Genomic DNA, 17081 nt, shown 5'->3' with positions numbered 1-17081 from the left:
AACAGTATGGTTAGCATTCGTTCGCTAGCATTAGCACATCGTTCAAACCACTACACAACTGGATTTAAGTGTCCGGTCGCAAGTGGAAACACAACAACAACAACACAAAAGATGATACATACAGGCGTTGCCTCTGTAGATATTAACATTAACAAAGAACGTAGGCTCGTAGAAGTGTTTCCCTCTCTCACTAACTCGCTCACTCACTTGGATGCGGCATTTCTTCTTTGGGTGTAAGCGCGCTCTTCTTCACGTGAGCGCGTTATTCTTCGCGTGAGGAAGCGCAAGGGCGCCCCCACTTGAGCGTGTAAGCGCCACAAAAACTAAAAGGCATGCAATTCAATGTAATGGTAAAATAATACACGTTAAACCAGTAGTCCCCAGACTGCGGCCCGCGGCCCAAATACGGCCCGCCTCCACATTTGGTCCGGCTATTTTGAATTTTTTTTTTTTCTCAATCGTGTTATTTATTTTCTGGCCTTTTCCTTGAAGAATTCAGAGAGGGTTATTTGGTTATTATCTATTTAATTAATAGTGTTTTTATTATTAATTATTATTATTATTATTATTATAAAGAATTCAGAAAGGGTTATTTGATTGTGGCTTTCTGAAAAACAATAATTTTTTACATTTATGCACTTCTGCAATCGTCACACTTTTTCTGTTACAAACTGACCCTCATCAGAGAAGGGAAAAGTTATGTGGCCCTCACAGGAAAAAGTTTGGGGACCCCTGCTTTAACACATATTGCCAAAGGCAGAACAAAAACCTATCTGCCAATATATACCAATATTTTTTTATTTCTATTAGATAAATGTTTCAGTAAAATGTTACACATTCTTGTATATTTGCCACTTATTGCCACAGTTAACATTGAGGCTTTGGGCCTCTTTTGATCTCGTTGTGAGTTTGTAAGGTTGTGACTTCTGATTAAACAAACTCGATGCCAATCAAAACGTTGGTTCTTCTTTTTCCCCAAATTAGAATCGATAAGAGAATCGATAAAGAATCAAATCGTTAAGCAATATCGATAATGGAATCGGAATCGTAAAAATCCTATCAATTCCCATCCCTAATCGTAACCTACTTTTTGAGTCCATCAGATCTCTTGAGTGGTAGATCGGGGCACAGTTGACTTGTCTTTGTTGATTTACGGCTGTTTTCTCTGCTATAATAATAACCAATACGGCCCCATGTTCAATACAAAGCCCTCCTACCACAACAAAACAAGTAGGAACTTATATTCACATAGGAACTAAAGTTATACAACATAAAATATACAATATAATGACTACATCACATTTGTAAAATATAAACACATAATAAAATAAATAATAGCCCAGTTAAATAAAATAAATTGAAATGAGCTAAAACACCTGTAATTAAATAATAAGAATAATACACACATCCTGCTTACACAATTAAATTTATTAATTTCTGTGTGGCGCTTTAACTTGAGAAAATCCACCAATAAAGCTTTTGAAAACCGTTCATTAGAAAAAAAATGTTTCATTGAGGCATTTCATTTGTAAAATACATGTTAAAATATTTGTCATTTTTTCTTCTTTCTTTCAGAAAGAATGCTGACCAATACGCGGGGTCTGACAGGCAAATTTTTGTTGGATTATCTTTAGATACCCGCTACTTTTTGAGCAGAAATCTAGCTTTGTATAGGCTAATGTTCCTATTGTTGAAAGCACAAAAGTGTGTAATAAACAACTAGCACATTCATATTTTGCATTTTGTTTTTTTACTGTACCGAAAATGAACCGAACCGTGAGCTCAAAACCAAGATACGTACCGAGATTTTTGTGTACCGTTACACCCCTACTAAATGCTAAATAAATACTGCTGGAAAAATTACAAATAACAATTACACATAGCAAAACAAATAAATTATAAATTCAAATCATTATAATAATGACATAAATAATAATAATACTAATAATGTAACGAATCGGGTTCTAATGTGGCGGTTGTGTTTTGCATGCTGTTCCCGTATGTACGGTATGACTGACGACAAAGTGAGAGAGGTGCGGTAGAGTTTTTACTTTCTCTTTTCATGTTGTTGTTGGCGTCGGCTACGGCGGACAGTAGCCATGTTGTGTTGCATAAGTTCTGAAATAAATGAAAACCTGACGAAGCTGGCGATTTCTTTGCCGATGTTACAATAATAATAATTGTTACCTTAACTTATAATCAGGTGGCAGCAATCAGAAGTGGCTTAATCAGTAACACCAGCACCTAATTCATTCAATCAGCCACCCAACTCACACACGCAGCAGTGGAAAAAGCAAAACAAGAAAAAGCTACCCACAGGCAGGGCCCCCAGGCCATTTGGGGGCCCTAAGCAAAATAATGCAAAGGGGCCCATATTTTTGGCCCACCATTTCATCACAGTGTACTGTGAAACCCATACATGCAATCCAATCCATACGTCCATATTTTGTATATTAATCAGATTTTGTTGCACTGCATACTTCAAACTTCTCACCCAGAATGATTGTCAGTACTTACAGTAGATAGCGCCCAACCTTTTTCTAAAAGAGGAAGAGGTTAAGGAAGAAATTTTATTTTTTTTAAGCTTGTAAGCAAGTATCAAAACTCACAAAAGTCAAATAAAGCAAACTGTAGTAAACAAAATAGAATATAAATTTTAAAAACTGCCAGATTGGGGGCCCCCTAGTGGTCAGGGGCCCTAAGCAGCTGCATAGTCTGCATATAGACCCTACCCACCGACGTCACAAAATCACGTGCTCACTGTATGGTTCCGCCCACTTGTCCGTCATTTTGTGTCTGTATTATCAATGGTCTCAATTGATCGAGCAATTTATAATGCATTTCATGGAAGACCCGGTGCTTTCGGATGCCGTAAACTCACTTGATGCGTTGCATAAAAGGCGTTATGTGGAAAAGCTTCAGTTTATCCTTTCGCCAGATCCATATTTGATGCCTAAATCGATGTTTTTCAACCCACTGTCTCAGCCGTATTTGCCTGACATCTGCTAGCTACCCTGAACTGTACAACTATCTTGTCCACACAAAATCAGCCTATTCTCACGAAAGTTTGAAAAACTTTAAGAGCTTGGAGGCTTATAAATACTTCGTTGCTGGTTGGGTGAAACAGGTCCTCGTCCACGAAAATTCGGCAGGAATCTATCTTGTGCTTGGAAAGGTGAGTTACGAAATGTTCAATTCAAAATCTTTTGTTATTGCTAACATCCACTGTCAAGTCTAATGTATTTCATGTCGTTTGTCAATGGAGTTAGGGCTTTTAATGTTTATATGGTTTAGCGATAGCACTCTCACTACATACATACGTGTATGTTGTCGGCGATTAGCCTAGCAATGATCTTAATTGTGGTTGTCAGCCCAAAACCCTCTAAATATATATTAAATGCATCTTACCAGATATAAAATGACTACTACATAATGTGTGGTAATCGTTTGGAGCCCAGTTTTCTCGTCGAATTGCAGCAGCCCATCTCGCTCTCTTCTCTCCGGGTCTCTCGGAATCCGGTAGAACTTCAAGTCTCTCCGTCTTCTCCGTCTATCTTCTCTGTTATTGCAACCGACCGCCACACACGCCTTCACCATTTTGATTATTAATGTTAACGAGCAGAAAAACACATCGTAAATAGGAGGAATGTACGTAGCCGTAACAGGGAAACATGATGTGTTGACGGACAATTGGGCGGCACCAATCAGGAGGAAGGAGTTGTGACGTCACGTGGGTAGGGTCTATAGGTTGGGCTGGCCCTGCCCACAGGGTCATAACAGACACCAAACCAAATTTTACAGATCGCGCCAGTACAAAGCTCAGACAGAAGTCAACAGTTGCCAAAAAGTAAGTTTAGCAAGTGTACCTGTAGCCTGTTAGCTCCTGTCTTGATGGTTTGTTTGTGAATGAGAATTGACAGTTAATGCCATGATAAAGCCAGTCCATGACTGCGCACGCATGCGCAAATTTGTATCCAAAGTAGAATAAAGGTATTTTCGACTTAATTACTCTTTTGGGTACACGAGCATTTGATTATATATGTATGGATCATAAAAAAATTATTAACAACTGAGCAGGCTCTTTGGGAACACGTCACAGGCAGCACAGTACCGTAGCAAAGTGTCAGTCAATTTCAACACTTGAAACATTTGACTTGAAAAGTGGACATATCCGGGTAAAAGCGGATGTTTCGTCACCCTATCATATAGGGGTGTAACGGTACACAAAAATCTCGGTTCGGTACGTACCTCGGTTTTGAGGTCACGGTTCGATTCATTTTCGGTACAGTAAGAAAACAAAATGCAAAATATAAATGTGCGAGTTGTTTATTACCTACCTTAGTGCTTTCAACAATAGGAACATTAGCCTATACAAAGCTAGAATTCTGCTGAAAAGGGAGTGGGTATTTAAAGATAATCCAACAACAATTTGCTTTTCAGACCCGCGTATTGGTCAGCTTTCTTTCTGAAAGAAAGAAGAAAGAAGTCCTGTGCTAAAGAGAAAAGCAATCCCAATGACAAAGATTTTAACATGTATTTTACAAATGAAATGCCTCAATGAAACATTTTTTTTATGAATGGTTTTCAAAAGCTTTATTGGTGGATTTTCTCAAGTTAAAGCGCCATACAGAAATTAATAAATTTAATTGTGTAAGCAGGATCTGTGTATTATTCTTATTATTTAATTACAGGTGTGTTAGCTCATTTTAATTTATTTTATTTAAATGGGCTATTATTTATTTTATTATGTGTTCATATTTTACAAATGTGATGTTTCGTCTGTTTATATTTTACAAATGTGATGTTTCGTCAAATAATAAACTCTGCCGTTCTTTTCGCGTGCGTCGTGTTGAGCCGGGACGCGTCTAACACGCAGCTGCCCTGCGACTGGTGTGCATTGGCTGATTGACTTTAACGCCCGCGTTTCACTGCGTTCTCGCGGCGGCGACGTTTCCGCGCCGTTGACATTTCTGGGTTATACTGTCCTACCGTGTTGGTCCTCATTATAGTAGAGAACACGGAGTAAATATAATCTACACAAAGAAACTGTAACCCGATCGACTCACAGCCTCGAAAAGTAAGGGTTACATTACGTCAGAAACTCGTTCAGTATGCCTCCGTTCCGAACCGAGCACCACGTACCGAAACGGTTCAATACAAATACATGTACCGTTACACCCTTACTATCATATACAGCAGGGTTGGGCAAACTATTCCACAAAGGGCCGCAGTGGGTGCGGGTTTTTGTTCAAACCCATTATGAGGACAGCCTTTCACCAATCTGGTTTCATACAATCAGTTCATTGCAGTCAGGTGCTTCTTGTTTCCGCTGAAACCTCATTGGTCAAACTGTCGGTGCTGAATCAGTTGGTACAAAGACCAGGACCCACTGCGGCCCTCGAAGACCGGTTTGCCTACCCCTGATATACAGTATGTGTTTGTTGAACGCTTCTGATGTTCAATCGAGTTTGATCTTCAAAATTACGTGCCTCAGACTTGCATTCAAAAATTTGCAATCGGGACATTCCTAGTACTGGAAGTGTAAAATATTACAAAACCGCTTCAAATCAACAGTCACCAACATGTCGTAGCTATGACAACCCAGCATGACCTATGCTAGTTCTTTGTAATGTTGTCATTTTGTGTTCGCACAAGCATCATTGCAAACGTGGCTAATGAAAAGTATTAATCTTGCCATTTAGATCTGAAGTGAAAGCAACAATTCAAGTCATAATCTAACAAACTTGGCACAAAAAAGCTTCAAACTCATGTCAAGGCTAAGATGGCTGTCAATACAGAGGTTAGACTTCTCTGTCGTTGTCACAGAAACCCTGCATTACTTACTAATGTTGTGCAGCATCCTCTCATGAATTTCCATGCATCTCTTTTCTACACCATTTGCCCCCTTGATGTTCTCGAGCCATTTCTTAACGGTGAGGGGCGTTCAAGAGCCAACAGAAAAAAGGTGTGTGTGTCCCCCTCTATCATAAGTGCATCCTTCATGTCAAGAATTAATGTTTCGGTTTGTCTCTACTGCTTCTCTGGAGCTACACTTTCTCGACCGTCTCTGTTAATAACACAGACTGACAGTTCAACGACGAGGGCTTTTTTTGAAGCCTTCCACAGGCTTTTAAAAGAAAGCGCGGCCAATGAATGACATGGCAGCGCAGAGCGTTAAGCTGCAGGAAGAAAAATGACGGCGAGAGATGGAAATGTAGCAGCTCAAGAAACGTCGGGTTGAAAGCAATGAGGATGAGATAGAGTACTGGGGTGGAGAAGGTCAGTCCAAGCTTTTAAAACAAAAGATACTCCTTCTGCTTTTAATGAATTTGGATAGAGTTATTGCCGCAATTTGCAGTGTGTGTTAAAAAGCCCTAAGGGGACGTAATATGGAAAATTGACTTTTTAATGGCTTGTATACAAATAGTTGGGTCTCTGGAGTGCTTGCCCACCCATCAAGTTGAAATATTTGTGTTGTTGCTGTGTCCATGTGCCACATTCACACAGTGGTGTAACATAGTGCTGTATCTACGCGTTAAAAGAATTTTAATGTTTTGTTTTGTTGTTACAGCCAAGGCTGTGCTTTGGTGAAATGAGGGAAATTAGAGAAAATAACAATGAAATAACACAACATTGTCATCTTTTAGGGCTCCAACTCGTTTTTGATAACTGACAGTGTTGCCACTGTATCTTAAACACCTTAAATGCCGTACAGCGCATTGTGTAAAACTGTGTGTAGAGAAATGTCCAGTAAGTAGAGAAACTTCTATTATCTGATATCCTAGGAGTTATTTTTTGTAATTCCGTAATTTTCGGACTATTAGCCGCTATTTTTCTCCTTCATTTTGAATCCTACGACTTATAGTCCAGTGCTGCTTATTTGTTGATTTATTGGGGTTAATTGGGAGCATTTAATTTGACAGTGGCGTCATAAGACTGCCATAAGACTGTCATAATTATGACACTACACTATTATGGGCATTACTGAATGCATATGACAGATGTCATTAAGTGTCATCCGGCAAATTATGTCTCCAACTCCATTTATGTCCAACTTGGATCTTTTACATGCATTCAAAATTGAGATAATTTGCCGGATAATACTAAATGACATCTGTTATAAGCATTCCTTAAGGCTCATGACAGTGTCATGTCATAATTATGATTGCCTAATGACAGTCTTATGGCGCCACTGTCAAAGTGTTACCAAATATCATAACTAGCAATTAATGAAACAACTGGAACAGTAACTGAAATAATTAGCACATAACATGAATTTTGATTGTTACTTACATCAGTAGCGCTGCAATGCATGCTAGGAGGCATGTTGGTGAACAACAGTGTTTACAGCAGGTGGCAGCAGAGGTTGGCTGTCTCCCCCAAGGGAGCAGTGATGGCCAAATGAAACTTGAAGCAATAATGGTGATACATTTGGTCTTATGACAGTCGTATGACTGTCAAATAAAGTGATACCGGTAATAATGTTTGGTGTAAATATCCCGTAATACAGTGAGGACAGCTACGGCTTATAGTCCAGTGCGGCTTATCCATTAACAAGTGACGTTTTCATGTCAAATTTGATGGATGGTGGATTATAGTCACGTGCGCCTTAAATTGCGAAAATTACAGTAAATTCTATTCTGAGTGGTGTTAACATGGTCTGAAAAAGTTTTCTTTTTTTACTCGTTGAAACCAGTAAGAAAACCCTAGTGGCCCGCCAGCCTTGTACAGTGCTGGAATCATTGTTGGGTCCCAGGACAACAGAACTTAAAAAGGCAAATACAATTAAATCACAAACCACAAACTTTAACCAGGTCACACAATGATTTTGACCTGTTTCATGAATGAAACAGAAAATTGAAGTTCACATTTAAGATGTTGATTATGAACACTCCCTGTCAAAATGGATGGGACATCTATCGCCGTCAATGGCACTGAAACATGATCCCCATATACCAAAATGGACAAGACTGCTGCATTTTTAACTGGTCGGACATTGAAAAATGTCACATCTCAGCCAACAGGGGGTGTCAGTGTGCCTCTGACTCACCTGGTGTCACGTCACCTGACTCCTCAGGTGCAGTTTCCCCCTCCTCCTTTTACTACCTAAGGAGCTGAGGAAGGGCGACTCGCTGGGTGTGTCCATCGAAACAGGCGCTGAACGAGAAAGACGCTCTCGGGGGAACGCTTCCTGGTTACCTGGTCCATTCTGGGGCGGGGTCGAGGGCGGTCGAGGGCACTGAAGAGGGTGGTGTGTGTTGAACGTGTTGCTCGGTGCGTATTTAGCATTGACTTTCGCTTGCTATGAGAGCTCACATTGACGGGTCTGACCGTGGAGCCGAGCCGAACCGGGGCCAACGTGGCCATGAGGTCTGACAGGGAGGAAGTGAAGCCCGGTGAGTGACGCGTACACACAAGGTCCAAATTTTTATGGCGTTGCTGTTGCTCTGTGTGCGTGAGTTCAAGTTCACAGTGTCATTGTGCACATACTGCAGTCTCAGTCGAGTGCCTCAGTGTGCTTTTTTGTTATTACATTTCAGGTGAAACTATTGCATTACTTTCATTTTATGCCATGTCGCTGTCATTGAAGTGGATTTAAACTCAACAGTAACACGATCATGCCAGTATATTTGCTTATCTGTTGAACTCCTTTCCAGGAAAAAGCTGCATCGCCAAATGATTTTATCAGAATATCCCCATAAATGGGTATGAACACATTTGATTGGACAGCAATGCTTTGATGTTTTCTCAACCTACATTTAAAAAAACAACAACTGCATTATGTTCTTTATGCCATGATTTAATATCATGTGAAATGTGTGTATTTTATTTTTATAAATGTATATAAATTATTATGTAATCATCATAGAAATTATTCCACTACATTTTCTCATCCATATCTAATATATATAGGATTTGGAAATTTCAACTTCTATACAAACTAGAGAATGCAATTTCTGGAGAAATTGCAATGGTAGCTTTGCTATGATGGTTGTTATATTGAGTCAATTGCTGTTGATTTTGAGGCATTTGGGGATCACTTCCTATAGATATCTGGTCACTTTCAGTTTATTTTGCGGCATTTTGGGATCCCCTCCTGTTGATATCCAGTCACTCTCTGTTTGCGTTTTGGGGTCGCTGTTTGTTGTTATCGGGTCACTTCCTGTTGATTTTGGGGCATTTTAGGGTCCCTTCTTGTTGATTTGGGGACATTTTAGGGTCACTTCCTGTTGATATCCGGTCACTTCCTGTTTATTTGGGGGCATTTCGGGGGTCACTTCATGTTGATATCGGGCCGCAAATTGTGATGGTAGCTTTGCTATGATGGTTGGTATATTGGATCAATTCCTGTTGATTTTGAGGCATTGAAATAGCGAATAGGTCCATTGGAAATGAATGGGGAAATTTTGTTCTGTGGAAATGAAAGGGAAAGTTTTTAGCAAATGTTGCCAGAACCGTATGTTTTTTCCACAAGAAAAATACTGTAATAGGCTGGTGCATTTCAATATCCTGACTTCATACATCCATCCATCATCTGCTGCTTAATCCGTGGTCGGGTCGCGGGGAAGCAGCTTTAGTAGGGAAGCCCAGATTTCCCTTTCCCCAGCCACTTCAACCAACTCCTCCGGCGGGATTCCTAGGCATTCCCAGGCTGCCGAGAGACATGGTCTCTCCAGCGTGTCCTGGGTCGTCCCCAGGGCCTTCCGCCGGTGGGACATGCCTGGAACACCTCTGCAGGAAGGCGTCCAGGAGGCATCCGAACCAGATGCCCGGGCCACCTAAACTGGCTCCTCTCAACGCGGAGGAGTAGCAGCTCGACACCGAGTCCCTCCCGGATGACCGAGCTTCTCACCCTATCTCTTAGGGAGAGCCCGACACCCTGCGGAGGAAACTCATTTCTGCCACTTGTATCCGGGATCTTGTTCTTTCGGTCATGACCCACAGCTCGTGACCATAGGTGAGGGTAGGAACGTAGATCGACCTGTAATTCGAGAGTTTTGCCTTTCGGCTCAGCTCCTTCTTTACCACTACGGACCGGTGCAGAGCCTGCACCGATCCGCCTGTCGATCTCCCGCTCCCTCCTACCATCACTCGTGAACAAGACCCCAAGATACTTGTACTCCTCCACTTGGGGCAGGATCTCATCCCCAACCCAGAGAGGGCACTCCACCCTTTTCTGGCTGAAGACCATGGTCTCGGATGTGGAGATGCTGATCTTCATCCCAACCGCGCATTTGGCTGCGAACCGCTCCAGTGAGAGTTGGAGGTCACGGCTTGATGAAGCACCACATCATCTGCAAATACCGGACACCCTCAACGCTTCGGCTGCCCCCAGAAATTCTGTTCATAAAAATTATGAACAGAATCAGTGGTAAAGGGCAGCCTTGGCGGAGTCCAACCCTCACTGGGAACAAATTCGACTTACTGCCGGCAATGCGGACCAAACTCTGACACTGGTGGTACAGGGACCGAATAGCACTTACCAAGGGGCTCGGTACACCGTACTCACGGAGCAGCCCCCACAGGACTCCCCGAGGCACACGCCTTTTCCAAATCCACAAAACACATGTAGACTGGTTGCGCAAACTCCCATGCACCCTCGAGGACCCTGCCGACGGTGTAGAGCTGGTCCACTGTTTCACGGGTTGAATGAAAACCACACTGCTCCTCCTGAATCAGAGATTCGACTTCCCAACCGACCTTCCTCTCCAGCACCCCTGACTTTACTGGGGAGGCTGTGATCCCTCTATATTTAGAACACACCCTCTGGTCCCCATTCTTAAAAAATCCTGAAACCCTTGATGTGTAAATGATGTGATTTGGACAAAAGCTGTAGTACAAGTAGCGTTTTGAAATTCCACTTTTTCTTCCAAAACCAGCATTTTCGGTCATACGGTAATTTTTGGGGTGTCAAACAAAAGAGAACCTGTGTCACACATTTTAGAGTATGAACAGCGTCAGTGGGTCAAACGATTTTGGCTGGGCAGTGCGTCAAACAAACACTAGTGGGGAAAAAAAAGGAATATTATAAATTTTAGTGATCATATAATAGAACAAAGTAGTTCAGTTCATAGTTTATGATTTCAGCTTTAAAAGTTCACAGTTCCAAAAATGAACCAGTGTGAACTTTGTTTCCTTCTAACATGCGAGCAGTTAACCTCAGGGTGCTCAGATTTCCCCTTTTCCCCATTTGTCTGTTGTTGACACATTTAAAATGCATTGATTTTTTTTCCTTTTTAATTGATAACTTTTTCTTCCTTTTTTTCCAAACTCCAAAAATTCTTCAATAAGCCATGATAAAATCCTACTCAGTGGCTTCCATGGATCAATTTCCTCCAAAAAGATTAAATTAAAAGACCTTAGGTAATAGGTGAGTCTGTGGATCCCAAACTACACATATGTAGGGGCTTTTTATTTAATTTTACATACTTTTATATTTATACCTTTAAGAAATGTGTATTTTTACATCTTTCAATTCTTTATAAGATTGATGCCTTGACTTATTAGTTTATTTCCTTTGTTACTACGCTCATACATTCTTTTTGCACTTTGATCGTACGATTGCTTTTAGCCCCTCCCAGTGGAAATTCATTGGACATCAATAGGTATTTCAATATCAATTTCCCTCTTTTACTAACTACCACAACACATACTCTGTGACCTGGGCTGGCAGAGAATGAGCTACGATAACATTTGAATAGATATCTACTGTCGTGACCACTCTCACTGAAAGGTTTAAATGAGTTATCGGCAGATTACTTGAAAAAGTAATTTAATTACTGATTACCCCTCAAAAAACTAATCTACCGGTAGTTACTTTACTGATTACTGTATTATCAAAGTAACTAAGTTACTTCAAAAGTAATTTATCAGTTATTTTTTACCAATTTGTCTCCCTTTTGCTGTCTTAACATAAGAATGACAACAGAAAAATGTCATCGGATGTAACTGACTTTCCGATAACTGAATTTAAAGAAGATCAGAATTTTTCATATAAGGCTTGATCTTTGAGTTAGCCAAGGTTTAATTAGTCGATGGAGTTGATTTCAACCACCTTTGACTTGTGCTAGCTAAGCCACTCCGGAGCCCTGAAACTGACAGATAACTGACAAACTGCATGGAATTTGTTGAAATCAGCTGCGACTAATTAAACCCTGCTAACTCGAAGATTTAGCCTCACATCAAAAATTCTGGATTTTGGGTGAGGGGTTAGGATTAACAGCACATCAGTTCCAATATAAAGCAATGGAAATTGACTGCACAATAATCAACGACACACAAATGAATTGCACAGTGCAATAAACACAAAGGTCGGGGCGGGCACAGATGCGCGTGCACAACCTGGAAGTACGCCGTACACACACGCGGTCTATTTGGCCACAAAACATAGCAGCAACTAAGCACTTTACGCTCAATCGGATTTACAAAACATCCCAAAGATGCTAAACGAACACGTCACCTCACAGCATAAATATGCAACACGAATATGATGTAAAAAATGGTTGTCGACTTCGCGAGGACGAGCGGGAGCGACGACTACCCGCCGTTAAAACGGCAAAGCTACAAACGGTTGTGCATGTACCTGCTCTAACCTATCGCTGGAATCCTCCAGAATGAAAGAAAAATACTCACATTCATCCATGGACGCAAACAGATCAATATTCCCTCGCACATCTCAACAAGTAGCTGCACCCGGCTCGAATGTGAATCCTCTCTGGCACACGTCAGTCCCAAACCACTTAGCGCATGTGACACAACACCAAAACAGGAAGAGCCATGAACTGTTTCCATGGAAACGAACACATTTGAGAACCTCTCTAACATTTTCCATTCAAAATGCTCTTTGTACATGACTACAATACCCTTCATTATACATACATTATGACTGCACAAACACTAAGGAAACTAACTTTAATAAGATTAATAGTTTGTAGAAATGAACACGTTAGATTACTTGATACTGACAACACTGGTTATCGGTAATTCCTTATCAGATCACTATTTAAAGAGTATTAAAACACCTGGGGAAATGCTAATATTCCATCATTTATCCATAAACGCATGCCTTTTGGATTCATATCATGTCACTTCTTGTAATTACACATCGCAACACCAAGAAAAAGATCAAAATTTGCGTTGATTGTCAAGCTAAAACGACCGGCGCCCGAGATCCCGGAAATCTAGCATATTGTGTGCGTGACGTCACAACTAGGAAACACCCGGCTCAGTGCTTGGGTCCTGACAAAGTACTGAATGGTTTGCCTGGTACACCAGACTCACCACTGTTCCAGCTATTGAGTCTGGCCACCATTCAGCGGATACAATTTCCAGGGTGGAGCAAGCCACAGCAAACAGACAGCGGAGTGGATCAATCAGCGACGGACAGACGTGACGTTAGTAAAACGATGAGGGCAGGACGAGGGACTTGCGCGCGGAAGTAAACATGCGAGGAGAGCGGAGTTTATTCAACATGGCTTAGCGCGAGACAGACTGTTGTCAATGACTCATGTCGAATTTTTTGGGGGGTAATTTAAAACTGATTTTACCGTGGATTGGAACATATTCTCAGCTCTCCTGTTCACCATCTGTGTTGTTGTGGAGACGACTTCCGACGCGCAAGAGTGACGTTGCTCGTTAAGAACACGTCACGCAAATAAATGAATCTGATTTGTCGATTGATTTTGTACCTGCTCGAGAGGCCGTTAATAGGCTGGTTCCCAGACTTTTCTCTCAGTATTTGAAAAATACTGGGAGAACAGTCTGGCCATGCCAGGCAACTGAATGGCGGCGATGTTGGCGGACAATTTTGTTTCTAGTTGCAGCGACGAATCCGACGTAACGAATGTTCTTCTAATGTTGACGAGGAGAGTTGGTTATCAATTTGAGCCCAAACAAAAGCAAATGCAGCCTAATGAAACACACTGATGAAACACCGGTGTTCGGACAAATTTTGCAACCCATCAAAAATTGCTACCTTGCGGTTTTGCCCATGCGTGTAACGTTAAAATGGCCGCGAATGCAGCGATTCCAAAGTAAACGCTACAAACTTTCTTTAAAGAAAGGAATATTTACATTTACAAAAGTTCTCAGACACATCCTACCATGTTAGCTGCACACAGCAACTGCACCCCGCGCTCTCACTGTTAACGACTTCGCCATGTTGTTAAGTATTAATTTACGCCATTTTTGTGTTGCACATGTATGTTAATGATGTATCTAGTTTAGTTAGCACCTTTGGATAACATTGAGAGCCCAACTGAATGTAAAAGAGGGCTTTTTCAGTGCCACAAAAGCTTTGGGAGCAAAATTTTATAAGGGAGCAAATTTTGACAGAACACCGGCAACAGATCGTGTGGGAAACACTGAATGGTTTGATTTGCATTTCTTTTTGTGAAGCTGATACACCGTGACCGCAAAATAAAGTAATATATAGAATAATTATCATTTATTGTGGTATCATAGGTTTTCGCTCTGCCAACAGACACAAATATGAATGGTATGAAAGGATTTGTTGTATATATTTTACGAGCGATAATTTATACATGTGTCCAGTCCTATATCCAATGCGTGATATGTTTTTTATTATAAAGAAGTACTCACTCTGGCCATTTCGAGCTTGGCTGCTCCCCTCCTTTGCTTTGCCTGGGGTGGTGGGATGGTCTCATCAGTGCCAGTCATCGTCCTCTTTCTTGATATCTCGGGACATTTAGGTGGCTGCGCGTATATGGTGGGCACCACATCTGCTTTCAGCAGCAATTTCTTAGCAAAACCTGATTTCATTTGTCCATAATTTGAATAGCTTTCAGGTGTAAAATGCGCACCACACACAACCGTGCCGGAGGCTGGGTCTGCAAAATTAGCCCTTTATGCACGGACGAACTTTACTCATTGTCTGAGTAGTGCAGCTCTTTTTCTCGCGTTCGGGAACTCATAGGTACTACATTGCGACAAATGGCTATTTGTACACCACATAGCACAACAAGTTTGAAGCATTTTAGCGATTTTTTAAAATAAAACACGAACGCAACTCTCTCGTCGATAAACAACGATGGCACCTGCCTCGACCTTTTGTTTCCTGGCTGTGACATCACAGCCCCATTACATTGGCTACATTGGGAAATGTTCGTAATTTTCCAGCTATTTTCGATAATTGGTCATGAATGTGATTTATTCTTTTGTTAACTTTATCAATATTTGTTATCTTGCCACATAACAGTTCTGTTGACATCTCACAGCCCCTTAGTATTATAATTCTCTTTAAGAGTAACTGTGGCAATGCAAGTCCTGATCAGAGAGACACAGGAAACATCCTTCCACAAAACCACAAGTAGAAGGCTTATGCTGTACTGCATAGTATCTACATGCATTCTCTAGGTCTCTAATTTAAATATTATGGATTGTTTTTTTGATGTAGAGAGCCACGCTCACCTCCCCGTTATGGTTCTCTGCCGACCTAGATCGGGAATGTGCCTATATAGACGACCTGCTTATCTGTTAATCTGCTACAATAGACTGAAAGCATAGCGCGCATGAGTATGCTGATATGTAATATTGTGTGGATAAGAGCAGGAGTAAACACGCTCGCATAGTTTGCCTTAGATCACATGTATGGATTTAATACAATTTATTATGTTTATTTTGAGTTTAACTCATTGGCTTTCACTGGTGATCATTCCTCTCCCAGTTCAAATGGATTGGACATCCGTTGCCATTATTGGCATTGAAAGAGTTCAAGTGAACATCCCAGCTGTTTTTGTGGCGTTTGTATTGTCTACGCTCACAATCTCAAATTCCAGATGAATATCATTTAGAGGCAGATTACACACGTAAAAAAAGCAGGTGGTATGCTAACACTTTCTGTGTGCTCGTGAAAGTGACGTCAATGGGACCCCACATATAGCAACGCACCACTCTTGCAGTCAGACTTTTTGTTGAAATTGATATTTCATTTAATCAGCGTGATAAAATCCAAGGACTAGTATTACACATTTTAATGAATGCCACATTGAAATCCTCTCATTCAAAGCACATACAAACAGCCTTGATGATGTTTCTCCCTAGCTTACAGCGCGTGCTGATCACTGTGCTCATTGTGCAGTTTGTACCACTGTTCAGTTAATATTTAAAGCCGTGTATTGTATATGCGGCTTTTATCAGTCCCCAGCAAAGCTTATCTCTGTCATAGTTCTATTAATTCTCTGCATGCGTAATAATAATCCGGTATTAAAAAAGGACATCACTTTAAACACATGAATACACATTTAGCGGACACGCCAATTTTATTGTAGTGGTGTATTGTGGATGTCTTCGACTGAGAAGCCTGCCTGTCTTTTGAACATCCGCGTGGTTGTACAAATCCCCCACTTTGTCGACAAACCCGGAATCTGTGCATCATCTCCAACAGAGTTGTCTGGCGTCGTGACAGGAAACGGCTCTTTCCAGATGAAACCTGATCAATGCGATGAGCGTCGAGGCTTAGACTAACGATTAGCCAATCAGCTCAGGGAAGCACGACTAATTCCACAGCCAAACTTTGCGCCGTGCTTTCGCACAAATGCTTCACATTTAGATTTTGCAAATCAAGCGTTCGTTCACATGTAAGCACATTCTGGGGAAGCCTGTACAAGATGTTTCCAATTTTTAAATAATCCATATACAAAATGATAAAACTGAAGTTTCGTAGTAAATTCAAGTGAAAATAATGCTAGAAATTGTTTTTAAAATACTAAACATTTATTTCAAACGTAAATATTTCAAATATTCATTACTACTCATGAAAACTGTTTCACAATACAACATCCACCCATAGACTTCATAATGGTATTGACGGGTCAAATCGGTCATGCACTGCGCCTCGCCTTCAAGTAGGGGGCCGCCCACATCAAGAGGAGCTATTGACAAACCCACGCACGCAGCGATCAAACGCAAGATTTCTATGAAAAAGTATGAAAGCTGCACCGCATACAAACAGGAAGGATTGTCTCAGGAGTGATTTGTTCGAGGATTCAAGGTAATCATTATATTTTCGTACCATGCATGCATTTTGAAAGGTTGTGAAAAAAATCAATGGGAGAAATTAG

At 41.0% G+C, this 17081-nt stretch overlaps 1 protein-coding gene across 5 annotated transcripts in view; it reads left to right on the top strand.

The window, feature by feature from the left end:
* Window positions 1-17081, top strand: part of kaznb (kazrin, periplakin interacting protein b) — a 256139-nt gene that overhangs the window by 191599 nt on the left and 47459 nt on the right. Inside the window, exon 1 of one of the 5 annotated variants that reach the window (XM_057847068.1) lies at window positions 8144-8396. The exons of the other annotated variants lie outside the window; for them this stretch is intronic. Within the exon in view, the coding sequence (XP_057703051.1) occupies window positions 8366-8396 (31 nt within the window). The 5' untranslated portion in view covers window positions 8144-8365. Of the gene's footprint in view, window positions 1-8143; window positions 8397-17081 lie in introns of those variants that run through there. 5 annotated transcript variants of the gene reach the window in all.

The sequence above is a fragment of the Corythoichthys intestinalis genome, chromosome 9 (genome assembly GCF_030265065.1).
Source record: "Corythoichthys intestinalis isolate RoL2023-P3 chromosome 9, ASM3026506v1, whole genome shotgun sequence".
Lineage (NCBI taxonomy): Eukaryota > Metazoa > Chordata > Actinopteri > Syngnathiformes > Syngnathidae > Corythoichthys > Corythoichthys intestinalis.
The sequence above is the reverse complement of the archived record's forward strand: the minus strand, read 5'-3'. Positions and strand labels throughout refer to the sequence as shown.